This window comes from Lytechinus pictus, chromosome 3 (genome assembly GCF_037042905.1).
Source record: "Lytechinus pictus isolate F3 Inbred chromosome 3, Lp3.0, whole genome shotgun sequence".
NCBI lineage: Eukaryota > Metazoa > Echinodermata > Echinoidea > Temnopleuroida > Toxopneustidae > Lytechinus > Lytechinus pictus.
In genome coordinates, this window is record NC_087247.1 from 45,068,592 (window position 1) to 45,089,306 (window position 20,715).

At 35.5% G+C, this 20,715-nt stretch overlaps 1 protein-coding gene across 1 annotated transcript in view; it reads right to left on the bottom strand.

Moving 5' to 3' along the window:
- Nucleotides 1-7,541: 7,541 nt before the first annotated feature.
- LOC129255571 (calcium/calmodulin-dependent protein kinase type 1-like) overlaps nt 7,542-20,715 on the bottom strand; it is a 46,542-nt gene continuing 33,368 nt past the window's right edge. The window contains exon 5 of the mRNA XM_064095988.1: nt 7,542-7,624. Within this exon, the coding sequence (XP_063952058.1) occupies nt 7,542-7,624 (83 nt within the window). The remainder of the gene's footprint in view (nt 7,625-20,715) is intronic.

A 20,715-nucleotide genomic window follows, 5' to 3' on the forward strand; every position in this document is an offset into this window, starting at 1 on the left:
GATTGTGATTTTTTGCATGGTCAGCCCCCCCCCCCCACTTTGAAAACCGTTCCGCGGCCCCTGAAATATATCATCAATATTTCGAGCCACCCATTTTGTTGAGCAGTTATACATGTATGTTAAGCCCATGCCCCTGCTATGACAAAAACAATTTAAATTGGGGGAGGGGGGGGGGGGGCAAGAGGTACATCTTAGGTACTACTTTCAGGAGGCATGAATAGGATTGCAAAAGTTTTCAGTAATTGACAATGGACTCATGATTCCACTGTTTGCCTAAGGCTTTGTTTCCCTAGATACACCACTAAAGTATTCCCTTCCCCTCCCTATCATAAAAAGAACCTGTAGCCCCCTCCCCCAGCTAGTGACCCACTTACACGTGTATTATCCTTTTCTTACTCCTCTTTTATCCCTGTCAATCCTTAACTAGTCTGTTCATTTGTTTCTAAATGAAATTGTACAATTTTGCCTCTAGAACAAAATCGACCCAAAACCCTATATTCTATGCCATTGTTTCTACATAAAGCAATGTGAACCCACATCTTCAGGCATCTACTCGGGAAGTACAATAGGATATATCAGATGAAATTAGTAAGATGTTTATGATATCCCTTGCAGATGGTAATGGAATGATGACTGTATCATTCAGAAAAAAAAAGTGTCTAATACTTTAGAAATCAATTATGAACACTTGAACCCAAAATAGAGAGAAAAGACATTTGCCTTTAATAAAATACATAAAAAGAACTTCTCTGAGATAATACAAAATACTCCCAATATACATGTTAAATGGTTTAATTGCATGAAGAGAGAGAGAGGTGTACAAATTAGGCAAAAGGAAAAAAGACATAAATGTACAAAGTTTAGAAAGAGGTAAGTATAATGATGAGATGGAGAGGAGAAAGACAAAAAAATGGAACAAAAAAGTGGGTACGTAATAAAGAGAAAGAGAGAAAAACTTCTAGGTGCGAGTGAAATCCTGGAACCTAAAAAACAAGGTCCTATTTAATGCCTAAAAGCTCTTCAAAAGCCCAACATTATAATCTATAAAGTACTTAGATTGATCAAACCCAACCTTCTCAGATAGTAGGGGGTGTGTGGTTGAGGGGGCGAAGGAAGACATGACACAGGATATTTGATCTTGAAAACAGGATTGGACACTTCTAATGAAAAAAGACTAGAATGTTTAAGAGGAAGGTGGGTGGGCATATGAAAATAAATGTGGGCCTACCGGATAAAAAGGGCAGACAGACAAAGGGACATGGGGGGGGGGTCAGAAAGAGGAATGAGGCCCAGGAATAGATCAGGGGTGGAGTAAGGAGGTAGAAGGTGTGGGATAGAGAAGAATAAGAGGATATTGATGAACAAGTCGAACGCCTCTGGCAATCTTGCCTGCATTACGCTATTTGATACACATGTAGCAGTAGTACTGACTTTGAAAACAGCTATTGAATAATTATTCACAAAAGAAAACACTCATTTGATAAGAAAATACTATGTCCATTGACCCAACATGACCCTTTAACCATGATCATGTGACCTAAGATGTGTGCAATTACCCTTATGACTAGATGTATCATGAACTACATGCGTAGATCCATAAACTTTCTAAGTTATAATGCCAATCAACAAATACCCCCAACATGGCCAAAGTTCATTGACCTTAAATGACTTTTGTTCTTGGTCATCTGACCTGAAACGTGCACAGGATATTCAGGGATACATGGTTACTTGTCTCTTATGTCCAAGTTTCATGAACTAGATCCATAAACTTCTAAAGTTATGATGGCGATTATACAAATACCTCCCACAGTATCAAAATTTGTTGACCCTAAATGACCTTTGACCTTGGTCATGTGACCTGAAACTCGCACAGGATGTTCAGAGATACTTAATTGCTCTTATGTCTAAGTTTCATCAACTAGATCCATAAAATTTCAAAGTTATGATGACAATTCCACAAATACCCTCAACATGGCCCAAGTTCGTTGATCCTAAGTGACCAAAAACTCAGGCAGGATCTTCAATAATACACTACTACCCTTATGTCTAAGTTTTATGAACTAGGTCCACATATATACTTTCTAAGTTATGACAACATTTCAAAAACTTTACCTTGGTTAAGATTTCAAAATTGATTCCCCCAACATGGTCTCAGTTCATTGACCCTAAATGACCTTTGACCTTGGTCATGTGACCTGAAGCTAAGCCAGGATGTTCAGTAATACTTGATTACCCTTAGTTATATCCAAGTTTCATATATACGAGGTGCATATATACTTTCTAAGTTATGATGACATTTCAAAAACTTAACCTTGGTTTAAGATTTCAATGTTGGCAACGCCGCCGCTGCCGCAGTCGGAAAAGCGGCGCCTACAGTCTCGCTCTGCTATGCACGTGAGATAAAAATGGCACAACCCCAAAATTGGAAGAAAAAAAATGACCACAGAAACAAGTAACAACTGAAAAAAAGGAGGAAAAACACAAAAAAATAAAAGGAGGTTAGGCAATATACAAGAGATTATCCAGCATATCGATCATCCTGACATTTTCTTCCAACTCCTACTTAAAAAATGAAGTTTATAGTTCTTAATGAGTGATGGTGCTTTTTCATTTTACAGCCCATTTCAGTTATCAACTTCAACCTACTTTCCCAACCACTGCATGGTATTTCAGAGGGACAAGAGTCTCCACATGCTCTGACCTCATATTTCTTTTTTTATCATGGATCGTCCACATTTCTGACATAAATAACATGTATCTGATGAAATGCATAAAGATATCTACATGTAGTGTGTTTATGCAATCAAAAAAGCTTTTTAACTCTTATAATTATATTTTTGCTCCTGGAAGACAACTGACTGCATAAAATCAGAATAACCGGTTCACTGCTAGTACAGAGTGAAATAAATGTACAAAAATTAGGTCAATAAAGGAACCAGAAACGTCCTAATAACCAAACTACACTTTTCTGGGTTTGAAAGTAATGTTTTCTCATGTCCTAATGACCGTATGGAGCAGGACAAATTGGAGCATCTTGGTTTCATGTTCTGATTAAGCTCAGTTCAATGAACTGCTTTTCAAAATGGAAGCGATTCTCTTTCATGTTTATGCTCGATGCACATTTAACTTAGAACTACACAAGACAAATAAAATAACAGCCAAGTTCCATTATGCAATATTAGATATAATGTAATTACCAGTATACACAGTGCTGCTTTTAACAAAAATGCATAGATTATGTAGTTAAATTCTTATTGTTCACAGGACTCGGCAATAGCCAAATTCTTGAAATATATAAAGAATTCTCTTCTATTTCATACCTGCAAGCTCAAGAATATCATAATGCAATCACAATAAAAGGATGGTTGGGGGGGTTATGAGTCTGGATAAAAACCTCCCTTGATGTTCGTTTAATAAATAAAAAAATACCTAAAAACATTAAGCAATATGAATAACTGCGCTTTGAGAAATACCCAAATTAGTTAATTTCTATATAACTGATGCCATGCAACAAACTTAACTTGCCATTTCATTTCGATATAGGACATATCTGAAAACACAACAGAAGGAAATGCAGGTTCAAGGAAGGAATCATGAATTGCTAATAAATGTCCATCTGTAAAGATCTTTTGTAGTAGGGTGAAAGACCTTAGATGACATCAGTTAAAAAGCCAAGACCAACATCAGGTGTGAGTGCTGTTCGCTATAATGCCCAATTAATCTACAAGGTGTAAAAAAAAGAGTTCATGGCACGGTGCATCCGAGGCTGAAGCCTTCTCATGTCACTACCCACTAGAGACAAATCTACCAACACACTCATGCCCTATTCACACCAGATGAATATTGCACAGTGAATTTTTTTTTCCAAATCACAATCTGAAAAACCATACAAACTGGAATCATACAGTGTATGACTTAACAAAAGGTTATATGAGAACCAATAAGAACATTCATCAGTTGCTCTAAAGCTAAATGACAAGGATTTTCAGATGAGAATGTGATATCAAATCTATATGAATTGTTACACTATCAAAATTAAACAACTTTTTATGGTGCATTTTTGGTGAATGAAACTTTCAACATGGACAAACTATCATAAAAGAGAAGTAAATCTTTATTATACATCTGCCCCATTAATTTCAAAGGTGTAATACAGGTACACATGTTTCCTCACTTGTACTGTCAATGAAGTAGAAGAGGATGGCGTATATTTGCCCACTTTCGGAAGTGGCACATTATGGCGAGCATGAGAGAATCCTGTCCGTTAACACCGTTAATCTAATGAGGGAGACAGGTGATACCAGCATGGTGATGCCTCTTCTCCAAACCTTCATCCTCATCTACCATCGCTTGAGAAACCTCCCATCACTTTTATATTTAACGGGGTGGGGCAAAAAACTAATCCACAGCCCCCCCCCCCCTTATAACCTAACATTGAACATGTGTTTGATTTATGCTTGGTGGCCATTAACACTTTCATTGAATAACATAATTATTATACAAATCCAAGGCAAATATTCTCTTGCCCATATTACATGCACAATTTCAGCAGCTTGTAACAGTAATGTGAAATTCACCATCAATATTACATATAATCAATAAGGATCATTTTGCTTGCCTTCATCTCTAACCATCAACCCATACTCTAATTTGAGCTCCCAAAATAAATCTCCAATGATATCTGAAAAACACTCTCTAAACCTGGGCAATTATCTTTTCATAGATGTCATACACAATTTTTTTTTTCAATTTAGCTAGATGGTATTACTGTGCAGAGAAACAGCACTAGTTTCACTCTTAAAATCTATTTTATCCAGTGCTTCACTTTTCAACTTTATGATTGTAGAAGAATTATTGACACATTATCTTAGGAGTAATAATGATACATGGTAATACTGTATGAACATAATCAAATGGAAAATGAAACCTCTGATTTCCCAAAGCTCAATAATAAGAATTTCATTTCATACTGAGACTACATTAAATAAAAATAAAAACACCTATTGAAAAATAGCACTCTCATTGCAGTGTGAGACAATGTTATATGACTTCTAATAAAGCAAATTACAAATTATCATGTGAGTAGAGTCAGGAGAAGTTTAACACTACATAGATTGCACTCAAGTGATTTTCACAGAGATGAATGTTTCCAATACACAAGTAACACACATTGACTGTAATCGAATAAGGGTTCAGAGCAGAACAACCATCCAGATTCACCATGTATATGAATCATTGTGTGGATATATATTCAATTCAATTAAAAGGAAGGAAATGGGTGCACATATGTTTCAACTGACCTCACATCCTTAAGTTAAAAAACAAAAATACAAACTCAGAACTGCGGACTAATTTTCCTCCAGGGGTAAGTTTTTTTTTTAACATGTGACTCAGGACTTCGTAGGATGTGTGTTCAGAACCTTCAAATATTATCTTCGAAGTCAATGATTTAGAGGGGAAGTTCACCCTGACGTCAAGCTGACTTCAATAAATAAAAGCAGAAAATGAATGATAAATCTCAACAAAGGTTTGATAAATGTTCATAACAGAATACCACGTATGATTTTCAAAGTTTTGATATGTGATGTCACTTGCAAATGGGCTCCTTTACATATCATGTAACTTAAATTCCTAAAATTGATGTTAATTAATTATGATTTTTTTTTACATTTCAGGGAAATTTCAATTCAAGGAATGCATTTTATATACAAAACAAATATGAGTTAGCTCCTTGAATGTGATCACAAAACTAAAACTCAAAAATAAATTTGTTTCAAGATTTTCCTATATATCTAATGACAAGTCTGCTGTACTATAAGGCACATCTCTATATTACAACAAAAATTGGGGAGGGGGGGAATAAAGAGCATAAAACATGTTACCTTTGATTAATCAAGCCCTGCTGTAGTGGATTGTCACCAAACTTTAATTGAAATGGGTTTTTTTCTCACATAATGAATGCATTAAAAGACTTGTCATCGGGGTGACCATTGCCTTTTAACACCAGCAGATTCCATTATAAGTAGGATTGGAGTAGATTTTTTTTTACTTGACTATATTCACATCTACCAAAGATAAGGGGAGCATTTAATGAAACAGCCAGCCAGTCATTACCCCTGTGTATTGTTATAACTTTCCAACATCCTTGCCACTGATTGATTGACAGCACATTTATCAGTGAAGGACACTGACTATTGACTTCATGACATGCTTTCAAGGCATGACATCTAATAACTACTTATACAACAATATTATTAAGATCAACTTGTACAGTCAGTGACTATGTATCAGGACACTGATGATTTTTAGTTGAGATTGATCATATCAATCATACCTTTTTGTAGCATTTGGTCCTGGTGTTCACCACAGAACTATGATATCTACCTATTTGAAACTGCAGAAACAAGGTAATGAAATGACAACTTTATAACTTACATGAACAGCATATTATCAAAATAAATTACACACAACTTACTTGGATGCATTGGGCACAGTTTAAGAAAAAAAAATATATGACCCTGTGCACAATCTAGGGATACTGCCAACAAAGGTTTTGGAAATCACATCGCAGGTGAAACTATAAATACTGACAGATTAACTTGGTTTTTTTATAATGAATGATATAATATAGCATTGAGAAATTGGTCACATATCTGAAGGTCATCAGATAAAGAGTTAATTGTAACTTAGGGATGCACTTAGATTTCAAGTTGCATGTTATACAGCGGCATTAGTCACATTTCTACAACTCCCAAGAATGTAGCTGTAATCTGATTGGTCCAAATCGGATCACATGATATTCAGCAAATTGTACGTTTGCATCCAAAATGCACTATCCTGCTCTCTGACGTCATACCAAAAGTACTATCGTGCACTCTGACGTCAGAGTGACGGATAGTGCGAGGTCTGGAATTATCTAGAATTTAGCATTCGGGTAGCATTCGGGTCAACTCAGTAACATGGGGGAGGGGGGTTGTATAAAACAAACAATGCAAACATTCTTGTGCATAGAGGACCTAAATAATGAACTCTGTGCTTGACTCCCCAAATGGATATACCGCACTCGGTCCGCAGGACTGAGTGCGGTATATCCATTGGCTCTTCTCGCACATCGTTCATTATTTGGTCCTGCATGCACGCGCTTACGTGCATTATTTGTATACTATCTTAGGGGATGCTCGCCACAGGATAGTTATCACACATAACTGTTTGTGAAACAGTCCCAAGTAAAGCCAAAGAAAAAAGCAACCAAAGAGTGTTGCTATAGAAATAATTATGCAAATTTTCTTATGAAAAGGAAATGCTAAATGTACCTTTACAATGTGTTTATTTTTTTTTTCAAATATAGATAATGTAACCTGTTTGATACAATGGATAGAACTTCAGTTTGTTTAATGATTTAGTTCACACTATTCTGCTGCAGTGTTTTATCTAATGATTGCTGTTTATGTACTTAATGCATTTCATTACATCTTGTTTTAAGAACACTTTTAATCTACTAAAAACTGGAACAAGGAAGACATATAAGCCTTGAAGAATACTTACCAGGGATGTCTAATGGCATCTTCACTTGTATATCTATCATCTGGATCCAAAGCCATTAAATGCCCGATAAAATCCTTAGCTGTATAGAGAAGAGAGAAAAAAAAGGAAAAGGTTGGCAAACAGATTAAAAACCTTGCAGAACTAATAACCAGATGCTGTGTGGGGTTTGAAATGATGCATGGTATAAATGGAAAGCATGGTGATTGCACTCGTCTGATGTAAGCATTGATGTCCATATTTGATCAGGGGTGTGACTTATTGGTAGAAGAATTGAACCACCTTTATAAATGATAATCATTAACTTGAATTAATTATGGTCAAAAAGCACACACATTACTACACAGTTGAATTTACAAAATCATATGGAAAAAGGGGAAATGCGATGGTACTTCCAACATGAATGTCAAAGCATTCTCATATATCAGTACCACCAACATTAAATCCAACATGGTTCACCCTTTGATCCCTTTAACCCTTATTTTACCAGTAATTTATCACAACAATAATCATCAAAGGTGTGCATAAGAATGCATGAGTGAACATAATCTAACAACATGAATGTTTGGCAATGCTGTGTTTCTGTATATTTTTATGGGGTATTTTCACATCTTCAGTAGATAGCCTAACATCTTAACTCTTGATATCAGTTAAAGATTCCCTCAATATACCCCAAATGAAATTAACATCTTTTGGGTCAACCTCTTTACTTCTCTTCCTATTTTGCTGTTGATACACATTTTCCCCCAATTTATCATTTCCTTCATTTGTGTTCTTTTCCATTTACTTATGCAGGCCAGTTTCATTGAAAAACCCTGTAACATTTATAATACCTTTGACATTATGGTAACTACCATTGTAACAGTAATCAGCAGCTGATCTAAATTATATCAATTTCCATGGTCTCATAATGCGGAAGTATAACATGACAATCAGAAGTTGTTTTGAAATGAAATAAGCCTTCTACAATGCTCTCCATCCTCCAATCTCTTGCCTAACACCACCCGACCCCCATTTCTCTCTTCCTCTCCCATGTCTTCTTGTTTCTCTTCTTCATACATAACACAACCCTTCTCTATATATCTATCTCAACCGCCATACCTTCTGCAACAGACTGATGACATAATCTCAATCACGCACAAAATACAGGTATAACTAGCATGAAGACAAAGAGAGAAAAAGGAACACATCTGTCATCTGGTACCCTTTCCCCTCTGTTTAAATTACTGAAAAGGTCATCAAGAACCTCTAGCATTCAGGTGATTATCTCATCTTCCTGCTTTCTTGAAAATAAAAAGAAAGAGTACATACCCTCCCCCAACAAAGTATTAATAAATGAATGAAAATATCAACTAGAAATATCACAAAAGGTTATTACTAATCCTATGCTGTTACAATGACAATGCAGTTTCAATCACGTTTGGAAAATGTATCTTACAATTAGTATTTATATAATGCTCCTCACAATGACTGTATCACAACACTTTACACATGAGTAAAAATAAGATTTTTTGTAAAGAAAAAAATAATAATACATACATATATGACAAGTAAATTAACTATTACAAAGAAATGTCTTTAATGACCGTTGAAATGCTCCAGGGTGTGGCGCGGCAGCAGCGAACGATCAGTCCCCTGAGGAGGTAGCAGTTCTTGGTCTTTTTAAAGGACAAGTCCACCCCAACAAAAAGTTGATTCGAATATAATGAGAAAAATCCAAGAAGCATAACACTGAAAATTTCATAAAAATCGGATGTAAAATAAGAAAGTTATGACATCTAAAAGTTTCGCTTAATTTCACAAAACAGTTATATGCACATCCTGGCTGGTATGCAAATGAGGAAACTATGACTATTTCTTTTGTATTTTATTATATGAAATAAGAAATATTCTAATTTTCTCCTCATTGTCAAGTGATACAACGATTCATTCCTCCCTGAACATGTGGAATTAGCATTGTTTAATACTATATGGTTCAGTCATGTTGGTCCTTATTGTCAAATCTATTAAAAATGAAATATTCTATATTTCAAACAATAAAAAACAAAAGAAATAGTGAGTGATGGACATCATCAACTGACTCACCTATTTGTGCATGTCACTGTTTTGTGAAAAATAAGCGAAAATTGAAAATGTCATAACTTTCTTATTCTACATCCGATTTTGATGAAATTTTCAGCACTATGCTAGTTTGATTTTTCTCTTTTCATTCAAGTCAGCATTTTCTGGGGTGGACTTGACCTTTAACAGTAATATTGTTGCCTGATCTTAGTCCATGCCTTTCACTCTGGTATGGAGAAATTAGGTATTGAGATAGGATGGAGCACAATTATGGAGGCATTTGTAGGTAATGGTGAGGAGTTTGTATGGGATACGCTTATGGACACGAACCAGTGTAATTGTTGTAGAAGGGGAGAGGCATGATCACGCTTCTTGGCAAGTAATAGCAAACTTGGCTGCCCAGTTCTGAGCTTGTTGAAGTTGCTGGATGTTAGCCGAAGATGTACCACATAAGAGAGAGTTTGCATAGTAAATTCTTGATGTAATCAAAGCTATCAAAGCTCTCACAGTATGCTCACAGGCAGTCTGGCTTAGGAACGGCTTTATACAAGCTATTTATATTTGAGAGATGAAAATGCAGCAAGCTTGAAAGGGATGTAACATGGCGATTCATCTTCAGGGAAGAGTCGATCACAACACCCAGGCTTCTAACAGAAGGGAAAGGTTGCACTACAGCGTCATCAATGACAGTGCAACATTGGACACAAGATGAAGATAGCGGGGGTTGGCAACAACCAGGAGCTCTGTTTTGTCACAGTTCAGTTTCAACATGTTGCTCTGCATCCACTGCTGCAGGTCTCTAACACACACAGATAATGTGGTGATAGCTAAATCAACTACACGTTTATCTTTTGGTCTACAAAGGTATAGAGCTGCAGGTCCTCTGCGTAGGTATGCTAATGAATACCTTCATGCTGTTTGATGATGCCTGACATGGGCTGGGTATACAACCTGAAAAGCTGCGGACCAATCACCGATCCCTGTGAACTCCGAAATTAAGAGGAACTGATTCCGAGAGCTTGTTCGCAACCTATGAAACTCTGATCCTTCAGGTAAGAATCGAACCAGGATTTTACACTCCCAGAAATGCCAAATTGACTAGTGAGACGATTCTGAAGAATGTCATGGTCAACGGAGTCAAACGCAGCCGAGAGGTCTAAGAAGACAACAAATGTCACAAGTTTGTTGTCTATCGCTCAAAGAATGTCATTTTGAACCATTAAGAGAGCAGTCTCTGTATTATGGTCACGTCGGTGGGCTGACTGACTCTTAACATGCAGATCATTTGTATCCAGATAGTCCAAGATTTGGGACAAAGCAGCCCTCTCAATGATTTTGGAAAAAAATGGAACATTGGAGACAGGTCTGTAGTTATTCAAGTTATTACAATCGAGGTTAGATTTCTTGGTCAGTGGAGTAACCAACGCTTCCCTCAATGTTATAGGAAAGACACCGTTGTTCAAAGATGTGTTAATGATTGACGCAATATATTGAAGAAATGTGTTAATTTTCTCCTTCAAGAGTCGCGTCGGCAATGGATCCAGCAAACACGACTTATAAGGTGCAGAGTGAATGAACTTGTACACTCTCCGCATTGACATCATCAACATCTTTTAGCTGAGACACTGCTCCATCTTCATGTGACCCACTGGTACAAACTTGAAGAGATGCCGCATTTTTGCATGAAGATCTGATCTAATTCTCTCTACTTTTTGAATGAACAAGGTGGCAAATCTGTCAGGTAAGGATGTAGCTGAGATATCTGCAGGAAGAATGGTTGGCGATCTGTTCAACAGCATATTGAGAACACAAAACACGTTCTTGACATCATGAACTGCAAATAAGTACAGCTGCCGGCTCTTGGGTGTTCGCAACTTTCTCTAACATCTTTCCATTTTTTCGCCGTGTTCGTCTCGCTTCATGGACTTCATCTGTATACCAAGGACGATGGAATCTTGCATGTCTTCACCCAAGATGAATGTTTGTACCAAATTTCATGAACAATGGTAAAAAAACGGAGGAAGCAATTCAATCTGCAATGAATTTTCATGGTTTTTGGTAATAATGTGCTAATACCATGGCAACACAATTTCCAACAAATTTGGAATAGGGAATTGTAGGTTTTTACTCAAAGACCAACGTTGGTGCGACCTTGCATGAACACAAGCAAAAAACTGGGGAAGTAGCTTAATCTGCAATGTCAACACCATGTCTGAAAAACGCCAAAAAAATGTCTTGCACATCTTTAGCTCAAGACCAATGTGTGTACTAAATTTCATGAGCAGGGCCATAAAATGAAGAAGGAAATGTTGAGACCACCACTTATTCTAAGAACTATTGTCCAAAGGATTACCCAACAGTCCTTTTCAGGACTACCTTACATTGTGAAACCAAAAATTTTATTATCTATATTATCATACTTGTTTGAGATTTGTGCCTGTACAGGTACAGTAAAATCAAAACCAAGGCTACTGGGCTATTTATGTTATCTTATGACAATATGACAAATATTTTGCTGCTTTATTGCAGTATCATTTATTTTCAAATGGCTAAGATCGTTACATGTCCATTTGTACAATATACAGTAATACTAATTATATCTTCAAGATGATAAAGATCTAAGAGGTTGCAAGGGCCACAGAACGGTTTTAAAAGGGGGATGACCATGCAAACACAATCAGATCGTCAGCGGCAATCCAAACTTTTGTATCAAACATACAACAGTGCAAACCCATTTCAGAGAAAATCGCAGACGAAATGGTAATTTTTACATTTTTTGTACATATTTATTGAAAAGGTGGGGGGCTGAATCCCCTAGCATCCTCCTGCATCCCCCATCTTATCATTATAAAAGTTCAGAATTGATTTCACATACATATCAGAGACTATAGATTTTACTCAATTTCACACAAATAATTGCACCTTTTGTCATTAATTCATATCATTTTAAAGGAATGTTTATGTGTCTTTTATTCCCAGGGTTCTTGTATCATGACCTCAATATCAAATGGAGTTTATGTATCACTATGCTAGTAGAATGTATGGGGAGTGTCTATTTCCTTGCTCATTTATAAGTTAGAAAGGTCATGAGGCTCCCTCAACTGGCTGTCAGCTAAGCCTCTAGAGTGCTTACACAATCAAGGTACCACTCTTTTTCAATATGGAGAATAATTCAACAACATTCCTTTATACTCAATTCATGTTTGAATGTATTGCGCCAATTCTGATTCCAAATATTTTTGCTAAGCCTGGAACTACTACTGCGTTTCATTTAGAGTCCATACTTGATCAAAGCATTTATGACATCTGAAGGGCAAAGAATTCAACCATATCATTTTCATGCAATATCGTTTGGCTAAAACTTCAATATGCTGTGAGATTCTAAATTAGCATATATCTCAAGACAATTTAGAGACATATGATACAGATTTCCTGTCAGGATATTAAAGGGAACACCATCTACTCTATTCCAAACTAGAATAACGATAAAACGATATAGGCTGAAATAAGACTGAATACAGATTAAAACATGAAATCAATAAATGCTTGATAGTTTATTTGATCTAACATTAATTAGTAAGACTCTGTGATAAATTCCACTCCAAATTGATTCTGCTAATCTCATGAATTTAGTATTCTTTTAGTGAGAAATGATGACAAAATAGGCACATTCCAAAAAGGGAGTTTGAAAGAAAAATATTCCAAAAAGGAGTTTTGAAATAAACATATTCAAAACTAAGGGCACATCTAAAGGTACAAATGTGAAAAAATACACTTGTGGGTATATAATTTTCAGATTTTCTATTCTTATAAAGCAAATTTGTAAGGTTGCACATTCTCTCTTTAACCCTATTAGAGCTGGGTTATTTAGACCATCTCACAGCAAGGGGGGGTTGGAAGATTCTGCCTCCTGAGATCTCACCGCTGTTTGCACAGGGGTACTGTGCGATGAAATCTACAAGGGGTAGTATGGGATGAAATCTACAAGGTTGTATGGTTAATTTTTCCACAATAACAAGATTTTTTTATATGAATTGTTACTTTATATGCATAAAATATATGCATATAAAATATGTTAGATCAATAATATCCAAGTCCTTTGGAAGCGCATAGAGACATTATTCATAATGTGATATGCGCTATACAAGAACTGTATATTATTATTATTATTAAATATTAAATTTGCTCCAATTAACTAAATACAGCCCTCGAACAGCTACTTTTCTACTCACAGACTCCTTATAGGAATTTCAGTCAAATGTACTTTAAAAATATTTGGTATCGCCATTTCTTACTCATGTATCTTTAATATAGATTTTGAAATTCCTTATATATTCATGTATTTCTTTATGTTTTGAGTCTTTGTATTTTTATAATTTTTTAATGGAAATTGAGTTTAATTAGTAAAAGTGGAAATAATGATACACTTATGAATTTTGGCTAAAAACACAGTTTACATTGGATTTTTACATGAATTCACATTTTGAGCAATTTAGGTCTGACAAGTACTTACATAATGTGGTGTAATTTCGTAACCGCATACATGGGCATCACAAAATTGGTCTAAAAAGTCAGCCAGCGCCATGGTTGAAATACTATGCATGGCAGATTTATCACGAAAAATGCTGAGGGGGTGGATTCCAGCCGCCCCCCCCCCCCACCTTTTATGGTTAAGCCACTATTATTTAGTGTGTGCCATATTTTGCCACTACCGGTATATTGAATGTAAAATGATTGTATTAACATTATGGATTACCAAGGGCCAATGTTTATTTACCAATATGAGTTAAGAATTCTAAAAGTATATGTGTGCTACATGGTATTATTGTGTTTTTTTGTCCTTGGTTGAATGAAAGCACTCTTGAATCAATATAAAAGCATTCAAATTAGTATTATATTTACAATTAAAAATAGCATGCAAGTTTTTATCATCTAAAAAAATTATTTTATCCTATTTTATCTCTTGGATTTCAAATTAAATTTCAAAAAGTAAATTTCATATATTAAACTTTAGTCTATGCAATGTACCGATTCTAGTTTTAGAAGCTCACAAAGTGTTTTTTCAGTTTTTATAAAAACCGAATAATCATAAAAATTGGAATTATGGTAGTAAAGGTAGTGAATTCAAGAAAGTCCACTGAAAAACCAATTCAGGATCCCTTTTTGCCCCTAATGATGGATGAGTGACTCCCCTCAAAATGGCAGTGCAATAATTCTTTTCATAGAAGACTGGCCCCTGTACCGATTTTCATCAAATTTAAGACATTAATATCAACCAGAACTGGTGTAAAAAGAGATACAATTTCTTTTGCTTTCAAATTTAACAGGAAATGATATTCGGTAGACCCCAATTAGCAGAGTATTTCAAGCAAACTCAGCATTATGATACATCAGTTTACTTAATTTAATGCAATAATGTTGGTTGCTTGTACTTTGAGGTAACTGAGCAATCTCTTTTCAATTCAAGTCCTCACTCCTTTCAAACAAACAAAAATCGTGAATTCTATTCTTTTCATGATAGATTCATAGAGCCAATAGAGAATTTTCACTTGAAACATGTCTGCATTAATTTGAACAAAGATGTATCAAATGTAACAATACAAGAAAATATTAAGTGGTCTATGGAGAGAATTTTCCTTGATCAATCTGAAATGCTAATTAGACTTTTGTAGATCAATGCTGTCTGTTTTATTCCTACAAGGGAGTCATAAACATCACTGTTCATAACTCATCGACACATCGGAAGCAGGTAGGGATATCACTTCAACCACAAATCAAGAAAGTGATTGCAATCCATACTCTAATCTGACAGATTTACTTCGCCCTTAATGAAAATCTTTTTAGTGCATCAGCGTAGAAGATCTGATGAGGGGTCTATAGTTTCAATTATAAACCTCTTGATGAAAATTGAGCATGAGATATCCACGGTCCAATGTTTGATCTATTCATCATTTGATCATAAAATGCATGAACAAGATAGGAGTGAGTTTAGGAAAGAGGATTGTTCACAAAAGAAAGGCTGATAAAGGGAAAGGTGTATAAGAAACATGAGATAGAGTGTAAGGTCGTTGGAAAGGCAAAGATACAAAGCAGATAAAAACAAATTCTTTTAATATCAATAAGAAAGATGCAGTGGTCAGAGAGAGAGAGTCAAAGACAGACGGACTCATAAGAGACAGGTAAAAAGAGTTGTGGTGAACATATTGAAACATGAAGTGAGAGAAGAATATTAGGGGTATGGTAAGATAAGGAAGGAGGAAACAAGAAGAGATGTGATTAGTACAAAAACTAGTTTGAGATTGAAAAAGATGTTTAAAAGAACAAACAAAAATTAAAAACAAAATAAAAATACAAAAACACCAGAGTCTAATAAAAAGGAGATTTCAACAGTGTTTTGGTGGAAAATGTATGTAATCTCAGCACTGCATAACCAATACTACAATCCTTTCTTTAACAATCAACACTATTATCATCATCGTCATCACCATCAAGGTGTCCAGTAAATATAAAATGTCTTTCCTGAATTCCCAATAGGTCATAGCAGCTCTTAAGTCTGAGCCAGCCTCAAATTGGCAACAATAAAGTAGCTTCGCATAACCAGTGGGTGAAGATATACCCCCACAGAACCACATGCTAACCACTCATGCATGAAGATCAAAATGCTATTTATGGCACCCTTCATTGTAAATTTCATTAGTCTTCTGGATCCATGCACATCCCGGATCCTCCTCGGTAGAATTTCAAGGAATCACATCTGAGCTATAGCCTTGTTATCAGTTAGCATGTTTGGCTTCAAATGTTATTTTATTATTGTTTTTTACTTATTTCTTTATTTTCAAGAATCATAAAAACCCCAAAGTAATACAAAATAAAATCATATGGATTGCCAATTTCCAAGGCATTTATATGGTTTATCATTCCAATGACCTAATACTCATATACCATCTTGTGATGGTGGTAATAAATATGTTGACGGTAACAATGAGCCAGATGATAAGCAAGGAGGAGGAGGATCGTAGTCTACTTTACCCAACTCAATGTTATAACAATGGTCAAATTAATAAATACACCACCAAATAAATCTGGAACATACCACTAAGTTTTACAAATAAGCTATCAGGCATCTCATTGTGTGGAGCACCATGGTTGAATGGTCATGTTTTTTTTCTTCAGCAAGAATTACCCACATCGTGCTGCACTCAACCCAGGCAGAGTAAATGGGGACCAGTAGGAAAAAATTCCTTGAATGCCTAAGCGCCTAGGCAGAACTGAAGTGGCTACCCTGGATATGCTGTTGTTATTATGATTATCATTATCGCATTTTCTCTTATGCAGTTCATTTAATTACAAGTGCAACCAACTTATCTGTAAAAATAGGCCTAAAAAAGAAACTTATGTTGCCTTGGTTACTGCCCTGCACAAAGCAAATCATGCATGGGATGATTTACTCATGCTGTCAAACATGTCTCAAAACGCATATTAAAAGGCTTAAATGGGGTTGATGACGTGGCGGTGTTGCATTAAGGGAAACCCCAAGGCCCCCCAGTTTTGCCGAAAAAGGTGCATTTGGAGTTTTGAATTAAAATATTTATCCTACAAACAGTCATTTAAAAGAAGCGATCATCCGGATCAGTTTATTACCACCTGGTCTACAGCCAGTTGGTCTAATAGCCAATTGGTTTAATATCATTTGGTCTAATATACCAAATGACAATTAGACCAAGTGGTTATTAAACTAAATGGATGTAGGCTAAATAGTAATAGACCATCGTTGAATAGACCAACTGATGTTAGAATGAATAATGTTACAGTAACTGTCTATATTACACCAATTGGCTGTCGACCAAGTGGTAATAAATCAATCTGGATGATAGCCGCTTTTAAATGACTGTTTGAAGATTAAATATCACTTTAAAACTCACTGAAAATAATGAGAATGGCATTTTTTTTTTAAAGTCCCAGTGCAACCTTTTTGCAAAATGCGGGGGGGGGCGAAGGGGGCTTTGAACAAATGGTGGGGGTTTTCCTTAACACGACATCACCTACCCCTTCGGTACAAGCGATATTAAAGTGGTTTTTAAGCCACTGAATACAAATTCATGCAAATTCTACCCCCAAATCTGACCTTTAATTCACAATAACATTGCACTTGTGTAGTTTTGATCTGCTTAAAAATTAGAAACCATTTTTTTAAAGGTCGAATTAGGGCAACAGAACAATATTTTAGGCCTTAAGAGAAATAAAGAATAACATTTTGCACTCTAGAATGAATTAGTTCTGTATAGGCTCTTCTTTACAATGCCAAATCAATAGAGGACGGCTCTTTTGTATTTTTAAAATACATTTTGAGGGAAAATTACAGCATATCCCTAATAAAAAAAATTCTTGTCACCCTTAGACAAGCTAGAAAATGTATACCCTTGTGATAATGGTGTCCTGTCTCCTTTCCTGCTGCAAGTTTAATATGCTTTGGAAAAATGCAGGGTGTTTATGCTTAGAACCATGGAAGTTCAAAGCTAATAGCCACATATGGAATACACATTACTTGGTTTTTGGAGTAATATATCTATCATCTTTCACCTTCGATGAACCCTGCTTATTCTCATCTTGAATTATAAGTACTTCAAATTTGTATAATATTACTAAATATAAATCAAAGATTTTCATTTCAATCGTCATATAGTTCTTCTGCCTTCATCATGTTTACCTGTTCCATTTTATGTTTCATTAATGAAAATTATGTTTATTATGAACGTACTAAATTTGCACTTATATAATATTACCCCAGAAAAAAAACAACTAGAAAGATAACTGCAAACAGCCAAAATTTATGTCTCCACCTCTGCCAGACATGAATGTCTTACACATCTAGCTCTAAAATTTCTGAATAATGACCTCTGAGAACTCTGACCACATTATGACTTTGAACCCACTTACAGGTAGGGCAGAGGCATTAAATTGTGGCAGTTTCATTCTCATGTCAAGTCCAACAGTCATGTTTGATCTATCCAACAAAATACCCTTAAACAGTTTGATACAAGCACATTCAATATGGATAACTAATTTTTTTATTAGAATGGCTAATAAAAACTAGAAGTACTAAGTAAGCCTCCCCGTAAACAGGTCCTTTACATCCATTTCACCTCTGTGAATCCTTTCCCAAAATAACTATTTCTTGATGCTCTCATTCTCCGGTGAACCCCAAAATGATACGCCAACTTATCAATGAGCATTTAGTAGATTTACAGCACCGGGAATGATAAACAACTCACTTCGTCATCATCCTTGAGCCGGATGGAGACGTTGTGAGGATGGGATGTTTTCTTGCTTGCGCATGATTGCACAAGCATCAAATCAACTGGGCACAGCTACTTTACATGAAATTTCATGCATACTCTAGAATGCGCAATCACTATGCGATGTGTCCTGTTACTTGTGATGCAATATTATTAACATGACGATTCTTGTTGTTGAGAATAAATTGTGTTGTTGATTGTGATGATGATGATGGTGATAATCATTTTATACATGTTAGTATACAGAAAAATGGTGGTCTATTAAATCAATTTTAGTTAGATTAAGCAATCATAGGAATAATTCTAGTTCATTCAATTTCACTGTTTCTGTAGTGAAAAATGAATTATAATCATATTTCCCTCATTCACAAAGTGGCAGAAACAGAAGAAAATCATATTTTTCCCCCAATTTAGATTTTTTTTTTCTTTGACTAACATCTTTTATTTAACCTTAAACAAAGTTCATACCTTAAAAGTGATTCTGCATATTCCTATGATTTGTGAAAGTAGAATTCTCAGAAAATGTGATTTTTTACAAAGTCACTGTTCTGCTCAGTGTCCTATGTGTTTTACACGCATGGTAAATGAGATGACAGCTGTGGTGCACACTCATCATGTCCTATATTATTTACAAGGGGATGGAAAAAAATATGTCACTTCGTAAAAAAAAAAAACATTGAACAAGACATGTTAATTTCCTTTTCATAAACTGATACCAAGTTTAATTTCAATATTTCATTAAGAAAATTTTGCTTAAATAACCCCCAAATTCATATGATTTCACAAAATATGGTAAAATTATTCCAAATGCAAAAAGATATATGGAATCATAGTGTACACATTCAGAAGCTATTATTTTGGAATCACATTTTTTTAAGCAAATACACATATGTGCCAGTAAGTGAAATAAGGGATAACATTCATATTAGTGTATCAGATAGGTATTTGGAAGGGGCAATTGCAAGAAATGGTTTTCATAGATTTATAAGCATTCTGAGTAATGCAGACAGGAAGGGGGTTGTAAAAGATATGGAGACAAGAAGACAACTATGTACAAACAATCCATTATGACTTTCGAAATTTCTTTACTGTGCACTCAAAATATAATGTTGATTAAATTTCAAGGAATGCTACGTATGGACCCCAACATCCCCATGCTCCTCTCGCACGCACACACACACACACGCACACCCCCTATTATCTACGGCAATGATCCCACACCAGAGGTGCCCATGTCAAGGGGTATAAGTACAGCAATGCCTACATTCCATCAAATCATTCATTATTTATACAAACATCAGTATACTCCTGGTAAAACAGGAAAAAGATGAGGTGAAGCAGCTAGGAGAAGGGAAGGAGAAGAGGGAGGAGAGGAGAAGGGGGAGGGAGTGTAAAGCATTAAAAATAACAACCCTAAAAATAAAAATGTTTAGCAATTGAACTTCTCTACTATATATCAGCGACAATACATGTATCGTACAATATCAGACTGAAACCTTAGAACTCTACCACTTCCATTCCCACACAATACTATACACATACAAACCAATCTGAAAAAGTGGAAGAGATATAGTGTTGGTGAAAGTGATAAACGAGACAGAAATAAGACGGAAGAGAAGAGGCATAGAGTGAGACGAGAAAAGTACATTGCACTTGCCCATATTTCTAGATTCATGCCGTATCCATGGCAACACGTCACAGTCAGATATTACAGGCATAATATGGTGTTGGATTCATTTACGTCGTGATAACCTGGTATTTCACCTCACTTATTTACAGAGAACATCAAACTCACACAGCAATAATCCCCATGAAG